The sequence below is a fragment of the Schistosoma mansoni genome, chromosome 2 (genome assembly GCF_000237925.1).
Source record: "Schistosoma mansoni strain Puerto Rico chromosome 2, complete genome".
NCBI classification, from domain to species: Eukaryota; Metazoa; Platyhelminthes; class Trematoda; order Strigeidida; family Schistosomatidae; genus Schistosoma; species Schistosoma mansoni.
This window is the reverse complement of record NC_031496.1, coordinates 22001589-22024466: the sequence shown is the minus strand read 5'-3', so window position 1 is coordinate 22024466 and position 22878 is coordinate 22001589. Positions and strand designations below refer to the sequence as shown.

Below are 22878 nucleotides of genomic sequence, written 5' to 3'. Positions count from 1 at the left end.
GGGTGCCCAAACCGAAGCAGGTGGTTTTCTTAGGGGGCCACACCCGGTGCCTAATTTAAAGGTCTAATCCACAAGGCAGTGGAACATCGTAAGGAGATGCAGTCCTATGGTAGCCGGTGATCAACGATTGATTCATAAGCCATTTGTTCCCTCAAGATACTGGAGTCCATATGCACCATTGCTTTGATATCAGGGTTTTTCTACTTCCCAAGGTGGACCCTCCGTATCCACCGACCCGGTTAAAGCGCTGGACATTCACTTTCCGCCTTCTCAATTTCGTAAACAACAGTTATGCCACGAGAAGGCATTGAGTAGGACTTCCCTGACAGAGGCTATATATTCGCGTGGCCATGTGAGAGCATTTCGAGAGGGAGAGCGGACTCTTCCCACTCTCGAGCGTACCAGGACATTCAGGGGCAGTATCAAACAATCCTGTACCAGTTACAGTTATGGTTTTTTATATATCAACTTTATCTTTTTTTCTAGAGATTCATAAACCTATGACCATGTATGACATTAACATTTTCACTTAATTCATTTATTAAACAAAAAATATCAGTCTCACTATTACCTTTATACTTCTTTTTCACTAATGACCCTAAATAAAAATAATTAGTAAAAGATGTGAAGCTTAACAGTTTTTGGATCAGATAGAAAGATTCACAAACAAACAAAAATCTTAACAATCAATTATTTCATTCATTAAGATGAATAATTGTTATCCATGTCGCTTATGATTTATTGAGTAAAATGCATTAGGAATGTATCACAACATCACTTGTATTTTGTTTACTTTTTTTCCCTACAGGTGCATTTCTAATACCTTATCTAGTTATGTACATTTTTGGTGGACTACCTTTATTTTATCTTGAATTGGCATTAGGACAATATCAGCGCAGTGGTTGTTTAACAGTATGGAAAAGAATATGCCCTTTGTTCAGTGGTATGTTAAACGTGTTTATTAACTGAATTAAATTAATGTTTTGATAAATTATTTGTTTTATTAGCAAAGATGGATAGTGGCTAGCAGTGGAATCCACGATGCGCGTTTCGTCCTATTTGGGACTCGTCAGCCGGATGTACCTGCATCTCGGAGTTGATGTTCACTGTGTGACTTGAACACAGTACCGTTCGCTTCAAACGCCATGGCGTTATCCACTTAGTTACGAAGTCCTGACAGACATTTGCTTGTGCAATGGGGTGAAAATATATATGTATGGGAAGATACAAATAGAAAACACCAACAAAAATAACAAGAGAAAAGAAATCACTTCAGCTACTGTAAATAAGATTATTATTCTGGTATAATTAAACTTAATAATTAACATGAGTAACAATGAAAATGTTTGAAAATCTCTGTTATTAATTGATAGAACTAAGTCAATCACTAGTTTACTACAAAGTGATTTAAGCCAGAAATAACAAATTTACCTGAATCGTCAAATATCAACGGAAGAATTTTCGAATTGTCCAAATAGTTCTTCAACGGTATTTTACTTCTTATTTTTATGCGCATATATATATTTATAGGGTTAATTAAGACAAATATTATTCATAAAACTGTGTATAATTTCATAATACGGTTAAAAATTTCACGAATATTATTTGGTAAACTTGTAAAAGAAAATAATTGAGATTAACACCTTTGGTAGCTGGTTCAGTGGTCTAAAGGTTAAGCGTTCGTGCGCGAGACCGAAGGTCTTCGGTTCAAATCTCACGAGTGGGATTGTGGATGCTCACTGCTAAGGAGTCCCCGAATAGGACAAAACGGCAGTCCAATGTCTCCACGTTTTCAACCGTGGTCTAACAATAATCGGTTCATGATCTCAATGAAAAAAACTTGATAATCTTTACAACACCACACTGATACTACTTTGACTGTTGATTGTTTGATGTGTGAACTCAAACAATGATAAGTTGTAACTGGGTTCTTTTTATTCAAAAACTAGATCATTTTAAAAATATTCATTTCTCAATAGTCTTGACAGCTATTTTAAGAAAAAGTAACCTAAGAGAAATCTCAGCTTATTCCCATGACAGCAATAAACACTGTTTTTTTTATATAGAAATGGATTATATACGATTGTTTAATTTCAGTAAATTTTAAGTCTAACAGTTTAAACTTTATTAAACTGAACATAAAATTAGGTGTTACATGAATAATAAATATAAGTAAATTAAAACAATCGGTTGAGTCATATGTTAGTCCAAAAATCAGTTTATTACAACCAAGGTTACTGCTTAAAGGATGATGTATTCTCTGAAACAAGAAATTAACCGCCAGTACTTCAAATCACAAGGTATTCCATTAAAATAAAACTGATTTCAATCATTATTTCTTGAATAATATTTGACATTAAGTTGCTGGCTTACCATCAATCATTCGTATATTGTTTTTGAGTATAAGTTTCTCAGTCTTTAGCCTCGGAATTCCAGTCAAATAAGCTGTTGGATAATTTTAGGTCAGGAAATTATTGAAACCATCATTTGTCAAAATTTAAATCTCTTACTTGAAAATATTGATTGACAAGGTTTATCTGAAACCTACATGACTGATTTTTGTTTTCAAAGTGAATCCTTACACTATTATGTTACATTGGTAGTCTGATTAGCAGAACTCAGTTTTCATCGATGAGTAAATTAAGTAACATGGTGTCATAGTAAATTATCAATGATGTTAGATAGTTTCAGGTACCACTACATACAATAAGTATATTCTGTGCTTGAATAATATGGTTAACATAAAATATCTGTACATTTACTTAGAGTTCGGTTAGTTTAAATAATTGCTGCTAGTAAGTTAGCAAACTAAACAAGGTCCCTTTTAAATAACATTTTTTACATAAATAGGTCATCATAACAATAGGTAAAACATCTGAACTCCTACCGTCGTTTGTAAATTTATTGAATTAGCAAAATGTCTCATATATTTTAATCATTATAACCATTTTATTCAGCATAATGACTGTTTGAAATCTGATTAGCGAAAACATATTTGTAAGGAAGCACATTCTTATGACTCTTGTCGAATAACAGTTCGAAAGAGAGATTGGTTGAAATTTAAAACGTTATATATGTGGAAAAGATCAATATCATACATGTTTACAAAGCATTTTTATCAGGCTGTTGGAGCATAAATGACATAAAATAAAAATTAATACAACCATCTGTAAGTACTAGATCCCAAATAAGTGATCTAAATCCCACAAATTTCTTCGGAACACATAAATTAGATTTCTAAATTTTGATCACTGCAGATCCTGCTATACGTAGAAAAAGAGAGAAAACTTAGTTGAGAAACGACGAATGTATTCTGTAGAATAATAGAAATTATTTAATTTCATCTATCACATGATGCCTGTCAACTGAGTGTGAATAAATCATCATTCGACCCCTTCCAAAGCATTCAGAGAGTTATTCACTTATTCATTAACTAAATGAGCTGATAGTTAATTTCTCATCATAGGAAGAGCAAAATCAAGTAATTTACTCTTTGGTCGAATAGAAACTTCTAATCGACAGGAAAGTGAAAAAGTGATATTCGCTACCTAAAAATTCCAACAGCCTCCATTAGTCTGTCATTCAAGATATAGCTAGCTTCTTTCTAATTGTAATACTTCAAATAGGAGCACCTCATCAAACAAGGATTTGTTGGTAGTGATTTGAATAGGCAACCAACTTGACTTTATTCCGAAAAAACATTATTGGTAAAAAAGTAATATTGTAGTGAACAAGAAGACGGATGGGGATAATCGGACTATCTGAAGAAAATCTGACAACCATACAGTAAACAGCTAATTTGAAAACTATCAATCAAAAGTCACAATTTGAAACTTATGTGGCCGTTTAAATGAGATTATAGTGGTATGAATATAAACTAGTTTACTGGTTTTGCTTTAGTCATTTTCACGAAAACTACATATCGATTACTAATGATTATCATCACTGCATAATACTACATCATGCAGTACATCATGGATAACTCTCTTTAGGATATAAATCTGATTTTATCAAGAAAAAAGCTCATGGTAAGAAGTAGTTGCTATGTATATATCTTGTTACCGTTAATTTATTGATTGTAAACAATTCTTACCATGGATCTAAGATACACTTTCGCTTCATATAAATCTACATTAGTAAATTAAAAACATTGATGGATGTGTCTCTCAATTTCGTGGATCGGTTGAAGTTAGACAATAACACCATTCGATGCCTGCTCAGTGGTCTAATGGTTAAGCGCTCGCGCGCGAGACTGATAGGTCCTGGATTTGAATCTCGCGAGGTGGGATCATGGATGCGCACTATTAAGGAGTCCCACAGTGGGACGAAATAGCTTTCCAAAGCTTCCACGTTTTCCATAATGGTCTAGCTTCAACTGATTCATGATCTCAACTATTGAAATCATTATAATATCCACAAAACCCCTTCTGATATCAAAAATTTTATTTTTAAAAAAATACATGTAATATATAAAACAATAATAATAATAATCAAACTTATCAAATTACAAACATTTCTGTCATTTATTTAGTTCAATATATTTCAGACTTATTAAAATGAAAAATAATAATCATAATAATGAGTCTATTTAAAGGACAGAAATGTAGAAATGAAACGTCTGTAACATATTCAAACTGGTTGTTTATTAAATCATAATTAAGCTCAGGTTTCTTTAATTCTTAATGTTAATGAAATTCTATAACAGAATGATAATATGAATTCCATTTATTAAGAATAGATAGACTATGTCTAACAATAGAATCAAGGATACATGTTTTGTTTTAAATAAGACTTGTCATCTAGATGTACTAGGATCTCACTGTTGATGTACATACTAAAATTTTAATCCAGTACCTTACAATTGAAAGTCTTATTCCATTAGCTACTCAGTTCAGGTAGTCTTTAACTTCTTGAACGAGTATCAAGTTTATATCATTATAACTAGGTTTGAGATCTAATTTGTATATCAACATTGGGATGCAAGTACATTCAGATGACTGGTTCTAAAAAGGATTCAAGTATCAGCCACAATCCATCCATTTTAAATAACTTGAGAAGTAACAGCTATTTCGAGGTGATCCTAACAGGGTCCACATATCCAAGCAGAGACTGGTAAAATCTCAATCCCAAATATCACCGAATAGATAACTCAGACTCTATGTTACGTACAATATGCTTATATGTTTGGTAGTTGGAGACAAATGAAATCAGGCCCCAAATAGCGTGATCGATAAAATTCGAACAATACTTGAAAATGAATAAACACAATACACATTAATGTTTGCAAAAATTTCCGTCTTATAAAAGTTCATTAGAAGTTAAAATAACTCAGTGGAAGCGACTCACAATTTGAAACTAGGCTACATAATTCCATAGCTCACGACACACATCAGTTTCTCCAAGATAACGAACTACAACATAAAATATATCTTCAAGGTTATCAGCTGATTACTAATGACAACGTAAAACGTTTCAGAATATACAAATGAAATTACATGCGTTGTTTAATTCCAGAATTTTCATGAGTCTTAATGACTAGCTTTCATTTGTAGTTCACTACTTTCATTATACACAATAGTCTAGCATAATTTAGACATTGTTTTATCTCTGAAGGTACATTCGAACAACTGAATGAATTAAACAGTCGAATAAAACTATAAATAATCCTTTGGTAGCAATTTTGTTACCTGTGATTTTCTTTGCTATTTCTTTGAACAATAGTTCATAAAGCATTTATTTGAATTTTTTTTCATTATCTTTGAGTGGAATCAAAAATTCAATAATTTACTTTTATTAGAAGGAGGTTTTGAGAAGATTTCAGTAATTTAGTGGTTGGAATTTATCAGTCAATTAAAGCTAGACCACCATGGGAAACCTAGAAGCACTGGACGGCCGTTTCGTCTTATTGTGAGATTCCTCAGCAGTGAGCATCCATGATCCCATTCGGCCGTCCAGTGCTTCCAGGTTTTCTATGGTGGTCTATCTTTCATCGACTGATTAATGCAACCATTAGATTTACTTTTAATCTGTTAAAATTCATAAAACAATTAATTTACGATACTTATTCAATGATATGTCTTTGTTGACTCAGTTGAAAATCTTTCATTATCTTTCCATTTACTTAACATTTAGGCGTTGGTTTTGGAATTTGTATAATCGCAAGTTATACAGCATGGTATTATAATACAATTATTGCATGGGCACTGTTCTATATGATTGACGCTATGAAACCACATATACCATGGGATGGATGTAATAATTGGTGGAATACAAATTCTTGTGTCACCGTTTATGAAAGATTGATCAATCATTCTATATTAAATGCTTCACATAAATATGAACTAAATGAATTGGTCAATTTGTCAATAGCTAGTCTAAAAATTAATGGAAGTGGTAAAGTGTTTTCTTCTACAGAAGAATATTTTTAGTAAGTTTATAAGTAATCTGTTCATTCTATTGTAATACAATTAATACAATTAAATCAATGAATATTATAAGCAAAGATGAAAAGTGGCTTGCAGTGAAATCCAGATCGCCCGTTTCGTCCCATTTGGGACTCGTCAGCTTGATGTACCTGCATCTCAAAGTTGATGTTCCCATTGACGTTTCGGACTGCAATTGACTCAAACCTAGTACCGTTTGCTTCAAACGCCATCGCGTTATCCAATTACAGTGAACATCAAATCTGAGATGCAGGTACATCCAGCTGACTAGTCCCAAATAGGACAAAACACGCGTCCTGGATTCCACTGCCAGCCACTATTCATCTTTGCTTACAATGCTTGTGAATTAGGACTATATCGAGACAACACGCACAGAATGCACATATGGTCAATAACAGACGGATCAATTTCAGTCCTAAACATCAACGAGAAGATTTGACCAAACAATACCAAATGAATTTAAATCAATAAATGTTTATTAAAAACGGAACATTGAAATCAATTATCTTCTAATTAAAACTAAGCTAAAAAATCATCTTGAAACCAAAAGTTTTCAAATTATTAAGCTTATCATATACAGTTACAAATATAACATAGAAAATTAATTAAATTCTAATCATCATATAAATATACTACTCAAATGTACAAAAATAAAATGTAAATACAGAATTTACTCTAATCAGTTCATTAGCATATTTTAAGGTTATAAATAGTTTTATTGTTATGTTATTGCTAAAAAATTAGAATGTTACATATAAACCCAGAAAGTTTCATGAATTATTCTTGTACAAAATTAGTGAATTTAATTATATAATCAAAGTTTAAATCTAAAATTAAAAGATGGTTCATTATTACGAATATAATTGTATCTAGTTTAGAAATCAGTTAAGAATAGATTCAAACAAACAATATCAAGTGAATTTAAACTTCACCCCATTGCACAAGCAAGTGGCTATCAGGACTCCGTAAATAAATAGATAACGCCATGGCATTTGAAGCGAAAGTTACTGGGTTCGAGTCCCAGAGTGAACAACAACTCTGAGATGCAGGTACATCATGCTGACGGGATCCGAATAGGAGGAAACGCGAGTCCTGGATTCCGCTGCTAGCCACTATCCATCTTGGCTTATAATGCTTGTGACTTAAGGTCATATCGAGGCAATACGCACAGTAGGCACATATGCCAATAAGAGACTGACCAGTTGCAATCATAAACATCGATGAGAACATTCAAACAAACAATACTAAGTGAATCAATTAAAAATAGCTTTCGTAGAAAAATGTGATGTGATTTTTTTTGTTTATACTAATCAAAATTTTAATAAACCTTTTATGTTTTGAAATGAAACTAGAAAAATCAGCTTAAAGAATATATCTTGATTGTTCTTAAGGTATAATGGTTCCCTTATTATATTTAACCATTACAATAATTAACATAGTCATTCGTATTGTCTTTCACATTTGACTAATAATTTTATGGAAGATTGTTTCCAGTTTTTTCTAATTGACCGTAATCACACATTATACGTTTTTAATTAACCAACTAGTTCATTTATCATATTGGAAATATGTTGTTAAGTATCAAACAACAACTAATCAACTAATAAGTATAACTCTTTAAAGACACGTAGCAGCTAATACCCATATATTTGTTGCCAATAGCTATATTGCACATACCAATGTGATTTCAGACATAAAAGATATCAACAATTGATTTTTAACGGATTTAATCAAAGACTAAAAGTGACGTAATTTATAAAAAGGAAAAAAAGAAATTTAACTGAACTACAGCTAAATAAAGAGAAACGGTTAATAGGAATGAAATAAACAAACAAAAATATAAAAGCTAGACCATCATGGAAAACCTGGAAGCACCGGACGGACAATTTGTCCTATTGTGGGACTCCTCAGCAGTGCGTATCCAAGATCCCATCTCGCGAGATCCGAACCCAGGACCGACCCATCTCACGCCAGAGCACTTAACTGATAGACCACTGAGTCGGCAAATAACGGTGTTGAAGTCTAACTTCAACCAATCCACGAAATCTGAGCAACCGTTTCATCAATTGTCATCAGTGAGTTGATATCTCTACAACAGCTGTGGTTGAACTCCAATGGTCACTGCTTCCCACTAGAACTCCAGGAAATATCTCTTGAAGTCAGTCACTAGTGAGCATATGATTATAGATCAGAAGGGGTTTTATGGAGATTTCAGCATTTCCATAGTTGAAATCATGAGTCCCATGATAGAGCAAAACGGTCGTTCAGTGATTCCATGTTTTCCATGGTGGTCTAGCTTCAATTGACTCAAGATTTCAACTATGAAAATACTGAAATGTCAACAAAACCTCTTCTAACCAAAAATATAGAAAACTAACATCCAAAATATTGAATTCTCTAGAACACAAATGTAATACAAATGTTAGCTCATATATATCAGAGAAAAACAAAACAATAGAAACTAACCTTTTGTATATATGTAACAATCTGTAACTTACTTGTTGATTACTTAAAAAATTTTAAACGAGCTTTTATCTATTTAATTTACCTAATTTATTTCAACTATAAAAAGTCGTCGAGTATTGCAAATTCAATATGCAGAAGGATATAATAATGTTGGTCCAATACGTTGGGAAATTAGTCTCTGCTTAATGGCTGTATTTACAATAGTTTATTTTTCACTTTGGAAAGGAGTTAAAAGTAGTGGAAAAGTAAGTATAACTAAATGTTGTTTTACTAAACTGTATATAATTTTAATTTAATTTTTGGTAAGTAAATTTTAAAAACCTGGAAGTTCTGAACGGACGTTTCATCCTATTGTTGGACTCTTCAGCATTGCGCATCCACGAAACCGCCTCGAGAGATTCGAACTGATAAATCTTGTTAATTGAACGCTATACTCTGAACCTAAGCTAGTCTCGTAACCCCCAAGCTAAATCTTCACAGCAACTTGAACACAAGAGAAAAGGCTCAAGGTGCGTTTATGTACTGAAAATATAGGGTTTTTATAGTATTTTAGAAGTCTTTGGGTTTTCCTGAAAATTCTGGAATGCCAATAAACATAGAAGCGGTGTATTAATCAATCAGTCAGAAACTCTACATGTGACGTTTCACTTTCGTGGTGTTTCTAGCCAAATGTCTAGTCAACGCTGATTGGATAAAATGCTTCTTCGTGTTTCCTGAGCCTTTCTTGTCTATTGAGAGAAATTTTCTGGATCATCCCAAAACGAACCGAGGACCTATCAGTCTCGCGCGCGAGCGCTTAACCTCTAGACCATTGCACCGGCATTCAGCGGTATTAATGTCTAACTTCAACTAATCCACGAAGTTGAGCAACCGTAAACCATTGTCTTCAGTGAGTTACTATGTCACAACAAACCTGGTTGAACTCCATTGGTCAGTATTTACATAATTGTATATAGATCTCATTGAAAATAGTTAATTCTAGCATTATTTCTTACTGAAACTATTTCAATGTTTTATTGTTTGATTTTCAATGAGTTTTTTTATTAGACCATGTATTTTGGCTTTCCATTCATTCATAAAGTGTTTATAAATAAGGATATCACAAGTCTTATTTTTTCTCTCAACATAAAATATGGTTTGATTATTCCTGTAAGTCATTTGATTAGTTCACTAAGTTATATTTAACATATTGTTTAATTCAGTAACTAAGGCTCTTCTAAAATACCTAAACCCTAAAGTTACCTAGCCTAACACTCATAGAGTTATTCATTGCCATCAGCCAAAATGAAACTTTTTAATATTCTCTCATTTACATCTCAGTCAGTAATACTGTTTATCAAATTGTATAATTCATTCCTAAAGATATTGTTGAATGGTTTCTCAATTTCGTGGATTGGTTGAAGTTAGACATTAACACCATTGGATGCCGACTCAGTGGTCTATCGATCAAGTGCTCGCGCGCGAGGCTGATAGGTCCTGAGTTCGAATCTCGCGAAGCGGGGTCGTGAACGCGCACTACTGAGGAGTCCTACAATAGGGCGAAGCGGCTGTCCAGGTTTCCTACGGTGGTCTATCTTCAATTGACTCATGATTTTAACTATATAAAGTTTTTTTATCAATATTAATGATAATTATGATTGACAACTTGTTTCTGTCAATTATATGAATTTTATTTTATTTTCATAGGCTGTATGGGTAACTGCTACTTTGCCTTATGTTATTTTATCTATTCTACTGATTCGTGGTCTAACATTAGAAGGTTCATTAACTGGTATTAAATACTATCTTACGCCAAATTTTTCAAGTCTGTTAAGTATTTCTGTAAGTTAAAATATTTTCAAATTTTAATTTGTTAATTCCGCCATATTCAGATAGATACTATACTCAACATTTTTTGGATTGATTTTCATCATAGAAACTAACTCACCAAAATACCCTAACCAGAAAAAATAATTCAAACCATTTAAAGAACTCAAATTGAGCAGGTCCACTGAACCCACCCAACATCGAAGTAGCACCCACAGACCTCCCTAATCAATGTTGGCTCACCAACAGTTGAAAAGATCATCATGGCCGTCAGGCAAACCAAGAGCGGTAAAGAAGCGGGACCAGAAAACAATCCGGCAGAAGCACTGAAAGCACTCCACATTCTCTTCAGTAAGATTTAGGATGAAGAACAAGCACCAACGGACTGAAAAGAGGGACTTCTGATCAAAATACCAAAGAAAGGCGATCTCAGGAAGTGTGAGAACTACAGGGGCATCACTCTTCTGTCAATATCAGGAAAAGTCTTTTTAACAGAGTATTGTTAAACAAAATGAAGGACACCCAAGACGCCCAACTTCGAGACCAACAAGCTGGACTCTGGAAAAGCTTTTTAGGATTTAAAAACCTTTACATCTCTGATCAGCATCATTGATGAACACGGTGGATCTGATGCAGATGTGAAGGTGTAGATCGGCAAAACAAGAGCAGCATATATACAATTGAAGAACATTTTGAACTCAAAACAACTGTCAATCAACACCAAGATCAGAACTTTCAATACAAATGTCAAGACAGTTCTATTGTATGAGAAGGAAACTTGGTGAACTACGAAAGCCAACATCCGGAAGATTCAGGTGTTTATTAACAGCTGTCTACACAAAATACTTCAGATCCGTTGGTCAGACAGTATCAGCAACATTCTACTGTCGGAGAGAACAAACCAGATTTGAGTGGAAGGATAAATCAGCAAGAAGCGCTGGAAGTAGATCGGACACGCGTTGAGGAAAGAATCCAACTGCGTCACAAGACAATCCCTCACATGAAATCCTGATGGCCACAGAAGAAGGGGAAGACCATAGGACACATTACGCAGAGAATTTGAGACAGATATGAGAAGGATGAACAACAAATGGATAGAACTAGAAAGGAAGGCTCAGAACAGAGTGAGTTGAAGAATGCTGGTCAACGTCCTATGCTCCATTATTGATAACAGGAGTAAGTAGGTCAGTAACCTCCATAGACCTTATTCTCAATTAATGTTCGATCTGAAAATTTCAAAATAATTTTGTCTTGCTGTCTATTAAGATGCCAGTAACAATATTTTTGTACAACGCAGTCAGAATACCATTAAAATTATGTGATAACAGTAGTAAGATTGATAACAGTACTAGTGTTTCATTCAAACAAATATTTCTCTCCATAACATAACAGACAACTAATTTTTAAGTATGTATTTATTAACTGTATGCATATCTTTTAAAGAGTACATATCCGTCTGAGTGATCTGATTATATTTAACATATAAGAATGTATAATCCATGCATCGATAGCATAACTTATGTCAACAGACTTTTCAAAACAAACTGTTGAATTTCTTTTTTTTTAGGTTTGGAGTGATGCTGCATCTCAAATATTCTTTTCACTTGGACCAGGCTTTGGTGTTCTGTTGGCTTTATCAAGTTATAATAAATTTCATAATAACTGTTACAGGTTAGTAAAATAGTATTCCCAGCTATTTACCAGTTATATAGTATTTTGAAGAGCAATGTGAATTCTTAAGGAATCATCTCCTAGTATATTATGATTCCAAACCAAACACTTGTTTAAAACTGAAAATAATGTTTCACATTCTAAATACTTTTAAAAATATCGTGTTAAATTTCACCACAGTTGAATTCATGAGTCGATTAAAGCCAGACTACTACAGAAAACCTAGAAGCATTGGACGGCCGTTTCGTCTTTGTATGGGACCCATCAGCAATGCTCATACACTACCTCACACATAGGATTTGAACTCAGGAACATGGTCTCGCGTGCGAACGCCTAACCTATAGACCACTGAACCAGACGATGTCCAACTGTGTTGATGCCTAACTTCGACCAATCCATTATATTGTGCAATCGTCCACTGTTTTTTTTATTGATTTACTGCTTTATAACAGACACGGTTTAACTCCACTGTTTACAACTTCTCACTAGAACTCCAGACAATCCATCATGAAGCCAGTCACTAGCGAGCAGATGATGATTATTATCAAAATGGTGGTCCGTGACTGTAGTTACACTAAACGTTCTTAAGTTGAATAACTTGCTTTCATTCTTTACTTGTTCATAATTTAACGTAGATGAAGAAATTTGGGAATTTTTGTTTGTTTGCTTACTAAATAATAACTATGTTTAGATAATTATTTATTTTGTAGTTGAAAATCATGAGTCAATTGAAGCTAGACCACCATGGAAAACCTGGAAGCACTGGACGGCCGTTTCGTCCCATTGTGGGGCTCCTCAGCAGTACGTATCCACGATCCCGCTTCACGAGATTCGAAACCATGACCTATCAGTCTCGCGCGCGAGCCCTTAACCACTAAACCACTGAGCTTTCTTACTTTCTTAGCAAGAAATAATCATTTAACCATCAAATTGATAAATAATAACAATTTCCTTTTAGTACATCGTAATGTTGTAAATTTTAGTTTCAGATGAACATAATTCGGAAAACGTTTTTTTTCTAATCAAAACAGTAACCGATGCAAAAATATTATTCACTATTCTTTACAAAAACTATTTTGTTTTTCAGTGTATCAGACGTTTATAAATTAAACCATCAATTATAAAAAAATACAGAGAAAACAGACGGAAACTACTTAAATTTGTAAATATGTCTTAAAAAAAATAATAACCATTTATGAGTAAACACAATAGTAACACTGGAATAACAACACATAAGTTTCATTAATAATATTGCGCGTCATCACTTACGTCTCCCCATCGCCACCATCACTATGGTAATAAAATGAATGATTTATTTGTTTAGACAAGAAAAGAAATGACAGCTCATTAATGACAGGTGAGTTCAAAATGGAAGCTGAAAATTGTGAATCACTACCTTTTAAAACTTAAGTTTTCAATAATAGTTTAATATCTATGACAATTCTTTCTAGTAAATATACGCGTTCTTTTTTTTCATATATATGTCGTTTTTAGTTTGGTGGTCTTGAAGCAATTATAACAGCAATCATGGACAGTGTTCCTGCATTATCTGGTAGACGTGAGGTGTTTGTTCTTGCTGTGGTTATTTATTGTTTTATTGGAGCTTTACCATCTACTACATGTGTAAGATAATTTACTTGTGAAATTTCATAAATGTATAATAATAAATACTTATTATAGGTGTACGATCTGTTGAATTTTTCTTTTTGTCCAAGTATCTTATGAACTTAGATGTTAACGTTTAGAGAAATACCGAATTTATCAAATTTGAGGTCCAATCTTCTTTGAACATAACAATTCCTAAACTCTTAATTGGTTTCGATAAGATACCGGAACTGTTTTACGATTTTCTTCAGTATTTTAAAACATGCTTATGATTCATAAGCAGAGATGGGTAGTGGCTAACAGTGGAATCAAGGACGCGCGTCTCGTCCTATTTGGGACTCGTCAGCTGGATGTACCTGCATCTCAGAGTTGATGTTCACTCTGGGACTCGAACCCAGTACCCTCGCTTCAAACGCCATCGCGTTACCCATCTCTGCTTACCATGCTTATGAATTAAGGCAATATCGAGGCAATACGCACAGTATGCACAAATGCCAATTACAGAGTGACAAGTTGCAGTCCTAACAAATCGATGGGAAGATTCAAATAAACAATACTGAGTGAATTTATGCTTATGATTCATTTCAGAGTTATTTAATCGTGTAGTCATATTCACTAATTTACTAATATAAATCATTTTTAAGTTAATCACTGACTGCATAATCAAATAGTTACTCTAAGGGAATGGAAAAGTCGAATTTAAATAAGCATGTCACCTTTTCTTTAACAGAGAGTACGATGCTGAATTACTTAACGATACACAAATCTAAATTGAATAAAATCAAGTTAACATGACTTTTAGGACCGCAAATTCCGTCAAACATTTTCCTGATTCATTTTCTTTAGTTTTCATAATAACAAAACGTAATTTTCCCAAAGATCTATAACAGATACTTTATTTGATAAATTTAGACGGTGTCTACTCACTATTTTGTCTAAAATTACTAACGTACCTAACTGTTGTAAATCGAAAATGTTTGATTCATAAGAGTTAAAAAAAGAAATAAGCTGACCAGAAAGGGTGATATATATTTAAAGTATCCTGAAAGCTATATCATTCAAAAAATAATTAAGTTTCTTATAACAAATTAATCATTTGAGAAAGTACATCCATATACTTTGCATACATAAACGAATTTAATGAAAAAGTATCCTAATGAAATTGTTACTGATCAGTCTGGGTATATAACTGATCCTATTCTATTATAATAATAATACAAACTCATATGGCTATTATCAGAAGGGGTTTTGCGGAGATTTAGTATTTTCATAGTTGAAAGCATGAGTCCATTAAAGCTAGACCACCAGGGAAAACCTGGAAGCACTGGACGACCGTTTCATCCTATTGTGGGACTCGAATCTCGCGAGGCGAGGTCGTGGATGCGCACTACTGAGGAGTCCCATAATATGGCTATGAAAAAGGAAGAAGGCAAAGACGTCTTAGAGATTAGAATCTATCTGAAATCAAATGCAATCAATTACTATATACAAGCAGTCTAATATTTATGTTTTGTTAACATTTATAAATAGTTACATTCTAAATCAGCTAAACTAAGTAGCATCTAACAATAATAAATAACTTCATAAATCAAAAGGCTTTACAATACTATAAGAATACAATACAATAAGCAACAAAGGTATCTAATTCACTCTTATTTGCTTCTTCTGAACCTATGAGCATATTGATAAATGTTCATTGTATGAAATGTTGAAATTTGAAAAAAATATCACTAAAACATAATTTAACTTAATTCACTTTGCCATTTCATCCAGTCATTCTGGAGTAAATATCGTGGATGTGCACTGCTGAGTAGTCTCATACTAGGACAAAACAACCTTTTAGAGTTTCCATGTTTTCCATAATGGTCTAACTTTAATCAACTATTGAATTACTACAATCTCCATGATACCCCCTTTCTAGTAAATATATTCATTTAAATTTATAATAAAACATTTTTACTGTTGTTTTGATGGTATATATATTAACTTTTTATTCCAGGGTGGATATCTTGTTCTAACTATGCTTGATCGTCATGGTGCTCCAATCTCAATTTTATTCATTGTATTTTGTGAATGTGTAGCACTGTGTTGGTTTTATGGTAAGTATTCATAATAACAAAATACAGAAATTTAATCAAAATAAATATCTGTAAATATGTTTCTTTTTAATTATTAAAATCTAAATAATAAAACCTTGCTTTAAAAACTAAACCAATAAAAATTTAACAACGTTGAAAAGCAAAAACAAAAAATTATTTGGTCTATCTACTTATTCACGAAGTTGAGCAACCGTTCACCAATGGTCTTCAGTGAGTTGATATCTCACAACGGACCTTGTTGAACTTCACTGGCCACTGCTTCTCACTAGAACTCCAGGAAATATCTCTCGAAGTCATTCACTAGTGAGCATATGATTATTATCAGAAAGAGGTTTTGTGGAGATGTCAGTATTTACATAGTTAAAATCATGAGTCAACTGAAGCTAGACATTCATTACTAGTTATATTGTAGTGAACGAGAACACGAGTGGGTACAATTGAACGTATTTCAATAAAAGATCACAGAACCTCTTAGTAAAATATGAGAACCATACAGTAAATACTTAATCAATTGCCACAAACTTGACTGTTCCTTTTGCAAATGTCAACCAATCGTCTCAGACTTCACTGTTTCTTCATTTCCATAGTAATCATTCACTGTTCTCGTTCTCTTGTCTTTGATCTTAACCTTCTGCTGCTAGATATTTCACTTTCAATTGATGTTACATACTACTCAGATTTATCGATATTAGTAGCACATATCAGCATGTGGATCGAATAAAACCTTTTTAAGCTGAACTTTCAATGTAAAATAAATGAAATAAACCAATTGGGTCTGCTTTCGATTAATTCTGGTTTGTAAGCTATTCTCAAGTTGGAGATCTTAATTCCTTAAGCAAACTTGCTATATTATCTAGTTTTTAATAGCGCTACCTGATAACACCGCTACCAGTGATCTATGTGGTAAAACTTACGAATAACCGGTTTCGTAGGAAGAATTCACTGTTTCATACCTAGAACAGTTGTCCTCTTGAACACAACTGATTCACATATATATTTTAAAGTTACATACCTAGTTGGTAACTAAAGCATATGGTTTCCTGTTTCTCATAATGTTCTTGGATCGATAAATTAGTTCCATCGAAGTTGTCTGATTCATTTTAAATGCACATGGAGGAGGCCAACTCAGGTAACTTATCCTTCGTTTGAGTAGACATCACTGGTCGACTCGCATTGACTTTCTCGAGTCGACTAGTGATTCATTTTACTCCCATTCGAGTTTTGATGTAGAATAAATTTTACACAACTCTTTGTAAACAACCATGTATATTTTGAAGCATGTTAGCAAGTGCTTTTGCTTTATTGTTTAGGTACCAAACGATTTTGTAATGACGTACAAATGATGCTAGGTTTTAAACCTGGTATATTTTGGCAAATCTGCTGGGCTTATATAAGTCCAATTTTCTTGCTGGTAAGTTCAGATAGATTTCATTTATATTTTTTTATTAAAAAAATATATTCAAACTGGTTGACAGAGACTTTGAATTCCGGGATCATTTATTTCCAAAGTTTGAAACTTCAAACATTCTAGGTTCCTTTTAGTACAGAATTAAAATCGATTTGATCTACCATAACTTCTAACAGAATGAATGAAAGGGAATGAAACAAATTTATCTCTAATACGTCTGTGATGAAAAGGTCTAAATTCATTTGTATTTCAGTATAACGTTATCTTGGGAACGTTATACTGCAGTTCACTGAAAACAACTCTTCCGTTAATGCTTTTAATTTATACTGGTAGTGTCTTATTATTTCCTGTGCACAGAAGGTCATCCATTCTTGTACTCAAATGATACAGATGGTTACTGGGCTAACATAGTTGACATTCAGTTTGAATTTTATCGAAATATATTGAAATTTATTGATTGTGTTTCAATAAAAGTAACCATGAATAGGCTATTGATTATGTACTTTGAAATGACATTCATAATTTAAAATCATCCAATTCAAAGAATCAAATATAACCATAGTGGTTTGGATGGGTTTCTAGCTGAACACATTTACTGATTATTCATGAAGAATTCTTTGAACCTTGAAATGATGGTTAGCGTTTTTTTAGCAAGTTGGTTTTCTGTGGGATGGTATCGCTAACCCCATGCCCAACCCTCCTCCTTTACCCGGGCTTGGGACTGGCAGTAGCTCTCGGAGGAGCTACAGGCGGAGTTTTGAAGTGATGGACCGCATGATAAATAACTTTTCTAATGACCTTAGTTTTTGAATAATCCTTGTTTGTTTGCTTCACTCCAAAGATTTATCTTAAATTGAAACTTAAACTATTTTGTGATACAATCAGCTAATAAATGATGAATATTATATTATTTTGAATGTGATTTTAAATTTAAAAAATAAAACTACATCAATGAACTATGAAATATGGGTCAAATCAAAAATATCTCCGTTTTGAATATCCAGTTTACATTTACAGGAGAATGTTAAACACATCATGATATAGTTTTCTGCTTTAGTTTGAATGTACCAACTCATTTCCCATGGTATAATTTAACTGGAACAATTTATCACATAGATACATATATAAGTAACCATAATGTAAAACAGCTTGATGTTGATAGAAATTTGCATATAAATGAAATATTAATCGTTAATCATCTATCGTTATTTTACATAGAATCCCTCCCTCTTCATAAACACGCACACAATCACACACACATACAACTCATATTCTTCTTATATATTTATTTTCCTTTTCTTGAACCACTTGTTCATTCACTATCGCTCGCGTTATTTCTTTTCTCCGTCATCTTTATTTTTCCCGTTTTTTGTTTTGTCTCACTAATGACTTTATGTTGTTTTCTTCTCTTATAAGTTGGAGAATCAAACATCTTAGATGACTTTTTCTCTGTCATCCGATATCTTATTTTTGTTAAGAAAATAACATAGATTAAAAGGTACCATTTCTTGGTGTTTTTTTCCGTCATCCTTTTTGGATTTAGGCTACTCCAAAAAAAGTAACTGACATAAATCATAGAGAACTAAAAAAAAATCTCATCAACATTTCTACATTCTTAAGTCGTTATCATCAGGCTTCAGTTTAGACATTATTTGATGATCCTATAATACAAAGAGAGGCAGAGAGAGAGAGAGAAAGATAAATTCCCCTCCGTAGAAAAGATGCTACTGAACAAAATAATCGTTTGTTTTTTTCTTTTTTTATATGAAAATTATCATTACTACTAATATTGTAAATAAATCAGAAAATTTTTGTTTATTTACATCATTTAAAATCTTATCAAGCTAACAATATTTTAATTAATGACTATAATCGACTTAGTTTGAGTAGTAAACATAGTCCAACACTTAACATTTAAACAAAATATATATAGTTATACTACAATGAATAGTTAAGTATTCGTTATAAACATTTACTGATGTTCGAAAAAGGTGCATTGTAATGTAGATATCAGTGATGAAACATTGGTCATCACTTTTTAAAGAATAATTTTTTTATTTTAATAGTTGAAATCATGAGTCCGTCTCGTTCTACTGCTGAGGAGTCCCACAATAAGATGAAACGGCCGTCCAGTGCTTCTAAGTTTTCCATGGGGGTTCAGTTTCAATTGACTCATGATCTCAACTATTAAAATTACTATAATATCCACAAAAAGCCCTTCTGATAATAATTTTTTATTTGCTTAATCATTAAACATATATACCTTAAGCAAGTATGTGGTTTGTTATGATTTATGTAAATACATTTGCCTAGATCTTTTGTTAATTGTTGACTCGTACATGCCATTTTGTGAAACTGATTCTTACCTGTTCCATACAATGTCATAATTAAAGCTTTCCGATTTGTTGCTGATCTCATGCAGAAGTAAGATATTTATCGTGGAAGTGGGAATATAAACCTCATCTATGGTTCGTGTACAGTTAAGTTAAAAGTAGAATTATGTATCAAAACACATTATCCTATGTACAATATCTAAAAGACTGTTAATCCATACTTATTCTAAATTCTAGACTGCTAGATCTTTAAAATCCAAGAATATTGTTACTTCATTGATGTAAATTTCAAAAGCTTTTTGTTGCATTCACAACTATCCATGCAACAACAAAAAATTAGATGAAGTTTTCATTTTTTGCATGAAATGACTAAAAGACACCAGAACTAGTGTTCATCAAATAAGTGTTATAAGATCCTATGACCTAAGAAGTTATAATCGTAATACTAATCTTATTGACAATGTTCAAACTTACGGATCGAAGATTATTGTGGAGCTGATGAATTAAAGGATCAAATTACTTAACCAGAAGGCGAAAACCTTTGCTTAAGTGATTTCGTATTTAACTGGTTTTACCGTCAGTTATCCTAAGATTTCAATATTTGAATAAATTTACAGTTGATTAGCTATTACTGAGCATTTTTTCACCGTAAGAAGGAAAACAATTATATTCAAACAAGCAGTTCATTCACTAGTCTCATATACAGTTTTACAGTGATGAACTTTTATATAACATGAAGTTAATTTTGACCAATATAACGGAATCATTCGTTTTTGGTTTACGATGAACAACTAACTAATCGAAAACGACTTAATGTTTCCATAGTTTGAGTCATGAAAATTTGTCGTATTTCTTATTGAATTTCCTCAACCCTATTCCTACGTATTGAGAAGGGATTTGGGTTCGTTGAAGGATTGTACTTTTAATGAAGGGACTTCAATTTTTTCACAACACTATGAACGCCTGTTACCCCTCATGGAGGAGCATAGGCCACCCAACAGCATTCTTCATCCAACTCTGTCCTGGGCAATCCTTTACAGTTCATTCCAGTGGCTACTCATCCTTATGATGCCTGCTTTCAATTCCCGGTATAGTGTGTTCCTTGGTCTTCCTCTTTTCCGTTTACCTTCAGCATTCCAAGTCAGCACTTGCCTCGTAATGAAGTTTGATGATTTCCTCAATGTACGTCCAATCTACTTCCAACGTCTTTTCCTAATTCCCGCTTCAGATGGAAGCTGTTTTTTCTTCTCCCTCAGTAGGCTGTTGCTGATAGTATCCGATCAACGAACATTGAATATTTAACGTAGACAACTGTTTATAAATACTAGTACCTTTTTGATGATGGTTATAGTAGTTCTTCAAGTTTCATCTCTTTACATTAGGACTGTCTTGACGTTCGTATAGAACATTCTCACCATCATATTGGTTGATAGTTGCTATGACTTCCAGATGTTCAACTGTAGGAGTAACGTACTTTGCCAATCCTCACCTTTACATCTGCATCAGATCCTTCTTGTTTATTTATGTTTCTGTCCAAATACGTGAAAGATTGCACATCTTTCAGAGCTTCTCTATCAAATGTGATTGGGTCGGTGTTCCCTGTATTTTATTTTAGGATCTTGTTTTTTCCCATGTTTTTGCACAATATGAATCACCAATTAATTGATTGTTTCACATACTTAAATTTATTCTTTTTCTTATCAAGGGTATTTTTATAGCAAATATAGTTTCTTATGAAACACAACCTGTTTCTGTTTTGGGCGTTGTCTATGAACCTACAACCTGGGTTATTGTACTGTCATGGGCTATAGTGTTCTCATCTCCAATATTCATTCCAATCTTAATGATATATAAATTACTAAAGGCTAAAGGAACTTTTGTTGAAGTAAGTAACACATTTTGAATTTTTAAGCATTGTTCACAATTTGATTAAATTTAAATAATTTTTTTTACCTCATAGGAAAATAAATGAATTAAGTTAACTGAATAGCTGACTTGGAATTTTTACTATTGACTTCATATCACTTACTAGTCATTTTTCTTAGACTGACGTCAACATTACCAGTTAGATGTGACATTGCCAATATTTCTGTTGAGAAGTACTTGTTTATGTTAATCTGTTAAGTCTAGATAATATGATAAGAATGCATTATTATAAATTTCTGAAAGAACTGAACTAAAATAATCAAAAGTCAATAATGTAATAAGGATACTGTTGAATTTCACTAAAAAAATGAGCCAATTAAAGTTAGACAACCATTGGAAATCTAGAAGCACTGGAAAGCCTTTCCGTACCTGTATGGTACCCCTCCGCAATGTATATACGCGACTCCGCAACCGGGAATTGAACCAAGCACCTTTGGTCTCGCGTGTGAGTGCCTAACCTTTAAACCGCTGGACCGGAATATCAAGCTGTATACACCTAACTTTAGTCAGTCCGTGATAGTGCACGACCATCTTGTCGTTGATGGGTAACTTCCTCACAACTGATATAGTTGAACTCGACTCTCCAGGCTAGCCACTAGTAATTACATGATAACTGTCAGTATAGGTCTTTGAAAACTTTTGAATTTTACTGGGATGATGAACTCATCAAAGCTGCACACTTCTGAGGAGTCCCATACTGGGACGAAACAGCAGCCTCATGCTTTAAGATCTTCAGTGGTTGTCTAACTATTATTGATTCTTGATTTAAATGTTGTTATCACAGTAAGTTATAGACCATGAAGTATCTTTCTACAAATAATGTTTGACAGGTTTCAACAACACTTTAGCGAATTCTACTCCTCAAGCATTTTAACAGGGAAACATTCAAGTTAAACTGATGATATAACATGGCTCTGTACATTTTTATAATTGATCGACAGTACAGACTGTGACTTTAACACAATAGTAATTTTTACTTGATATTAAAAAACAAAACCCTTACTCTTTCAAATGAAATATGTTTCAATAACTTCTTACCCACACTATTAATTTTCTATTATTTATAGAGATTACGTTTTCTTATAACACCTGAAGATCGACCAGCTTACGGGGATCAACAA

General features: G+C 33.0%; 2 protein-coding genes and 1 non-coding gene across 3 annotated transcripts in view; 2 read left to right on the top strand and 1 right to left on the bottom strand.

The window, feature by feature from the left end:
* Smp_157430 (putative norepinephrine/norepinephrine transporter) overlaps positions 1-6428 on the top strand; it is a gene marked incomplete at both ends in the record, with an annotated part of 34426 nt that extends 27998 nt beyond the window's left edge. The window contains 2 exons of the mRNA XM_018796092.1: positions 809-943; positions 6133-6428. Of these exons, the coding sequence (XP_018650339.1) occupies positions 809-943; positions 6133-6428 (431 nt within the window). The remainder of the gene's footprint in view (positions 1-808; positions 944-6132) is intronic.
* Positions 6429-9074: 2646 nt separating this feature from the next.
* Smp_157420 (putative norepinephrine/norepinephrine transporter) lies at positions 9075-22843 on the top strand (the record flags this gene model as incomplete). Its single annotated transcript, XM_018796091.1, has 8 exons — positions 9075-9154; positions 10596-10730; positions 12283-12386; positions 13880-14009; positions 15991-16090; positions 17401-17501; positions 21537-21716; positions 22814-22843. The coding sequence occupies exons 1-8, from the start codon at positions 9095-9097 to the stop codon at positions 22841-22843; spliced, it is 840 nt and encodes a 279-aa protein (XP_018650338.1). The 5' UTR covers positions 9075-9094.
* Positions 14365-14436, bottom strand: Smp_tRNA_02195_Pseudo_TTG.1.1. The gene has a single exon. It is a non-coding gene (tRNA).
* Positions 22844-22878: the final 35 nt, after the last annotated feature.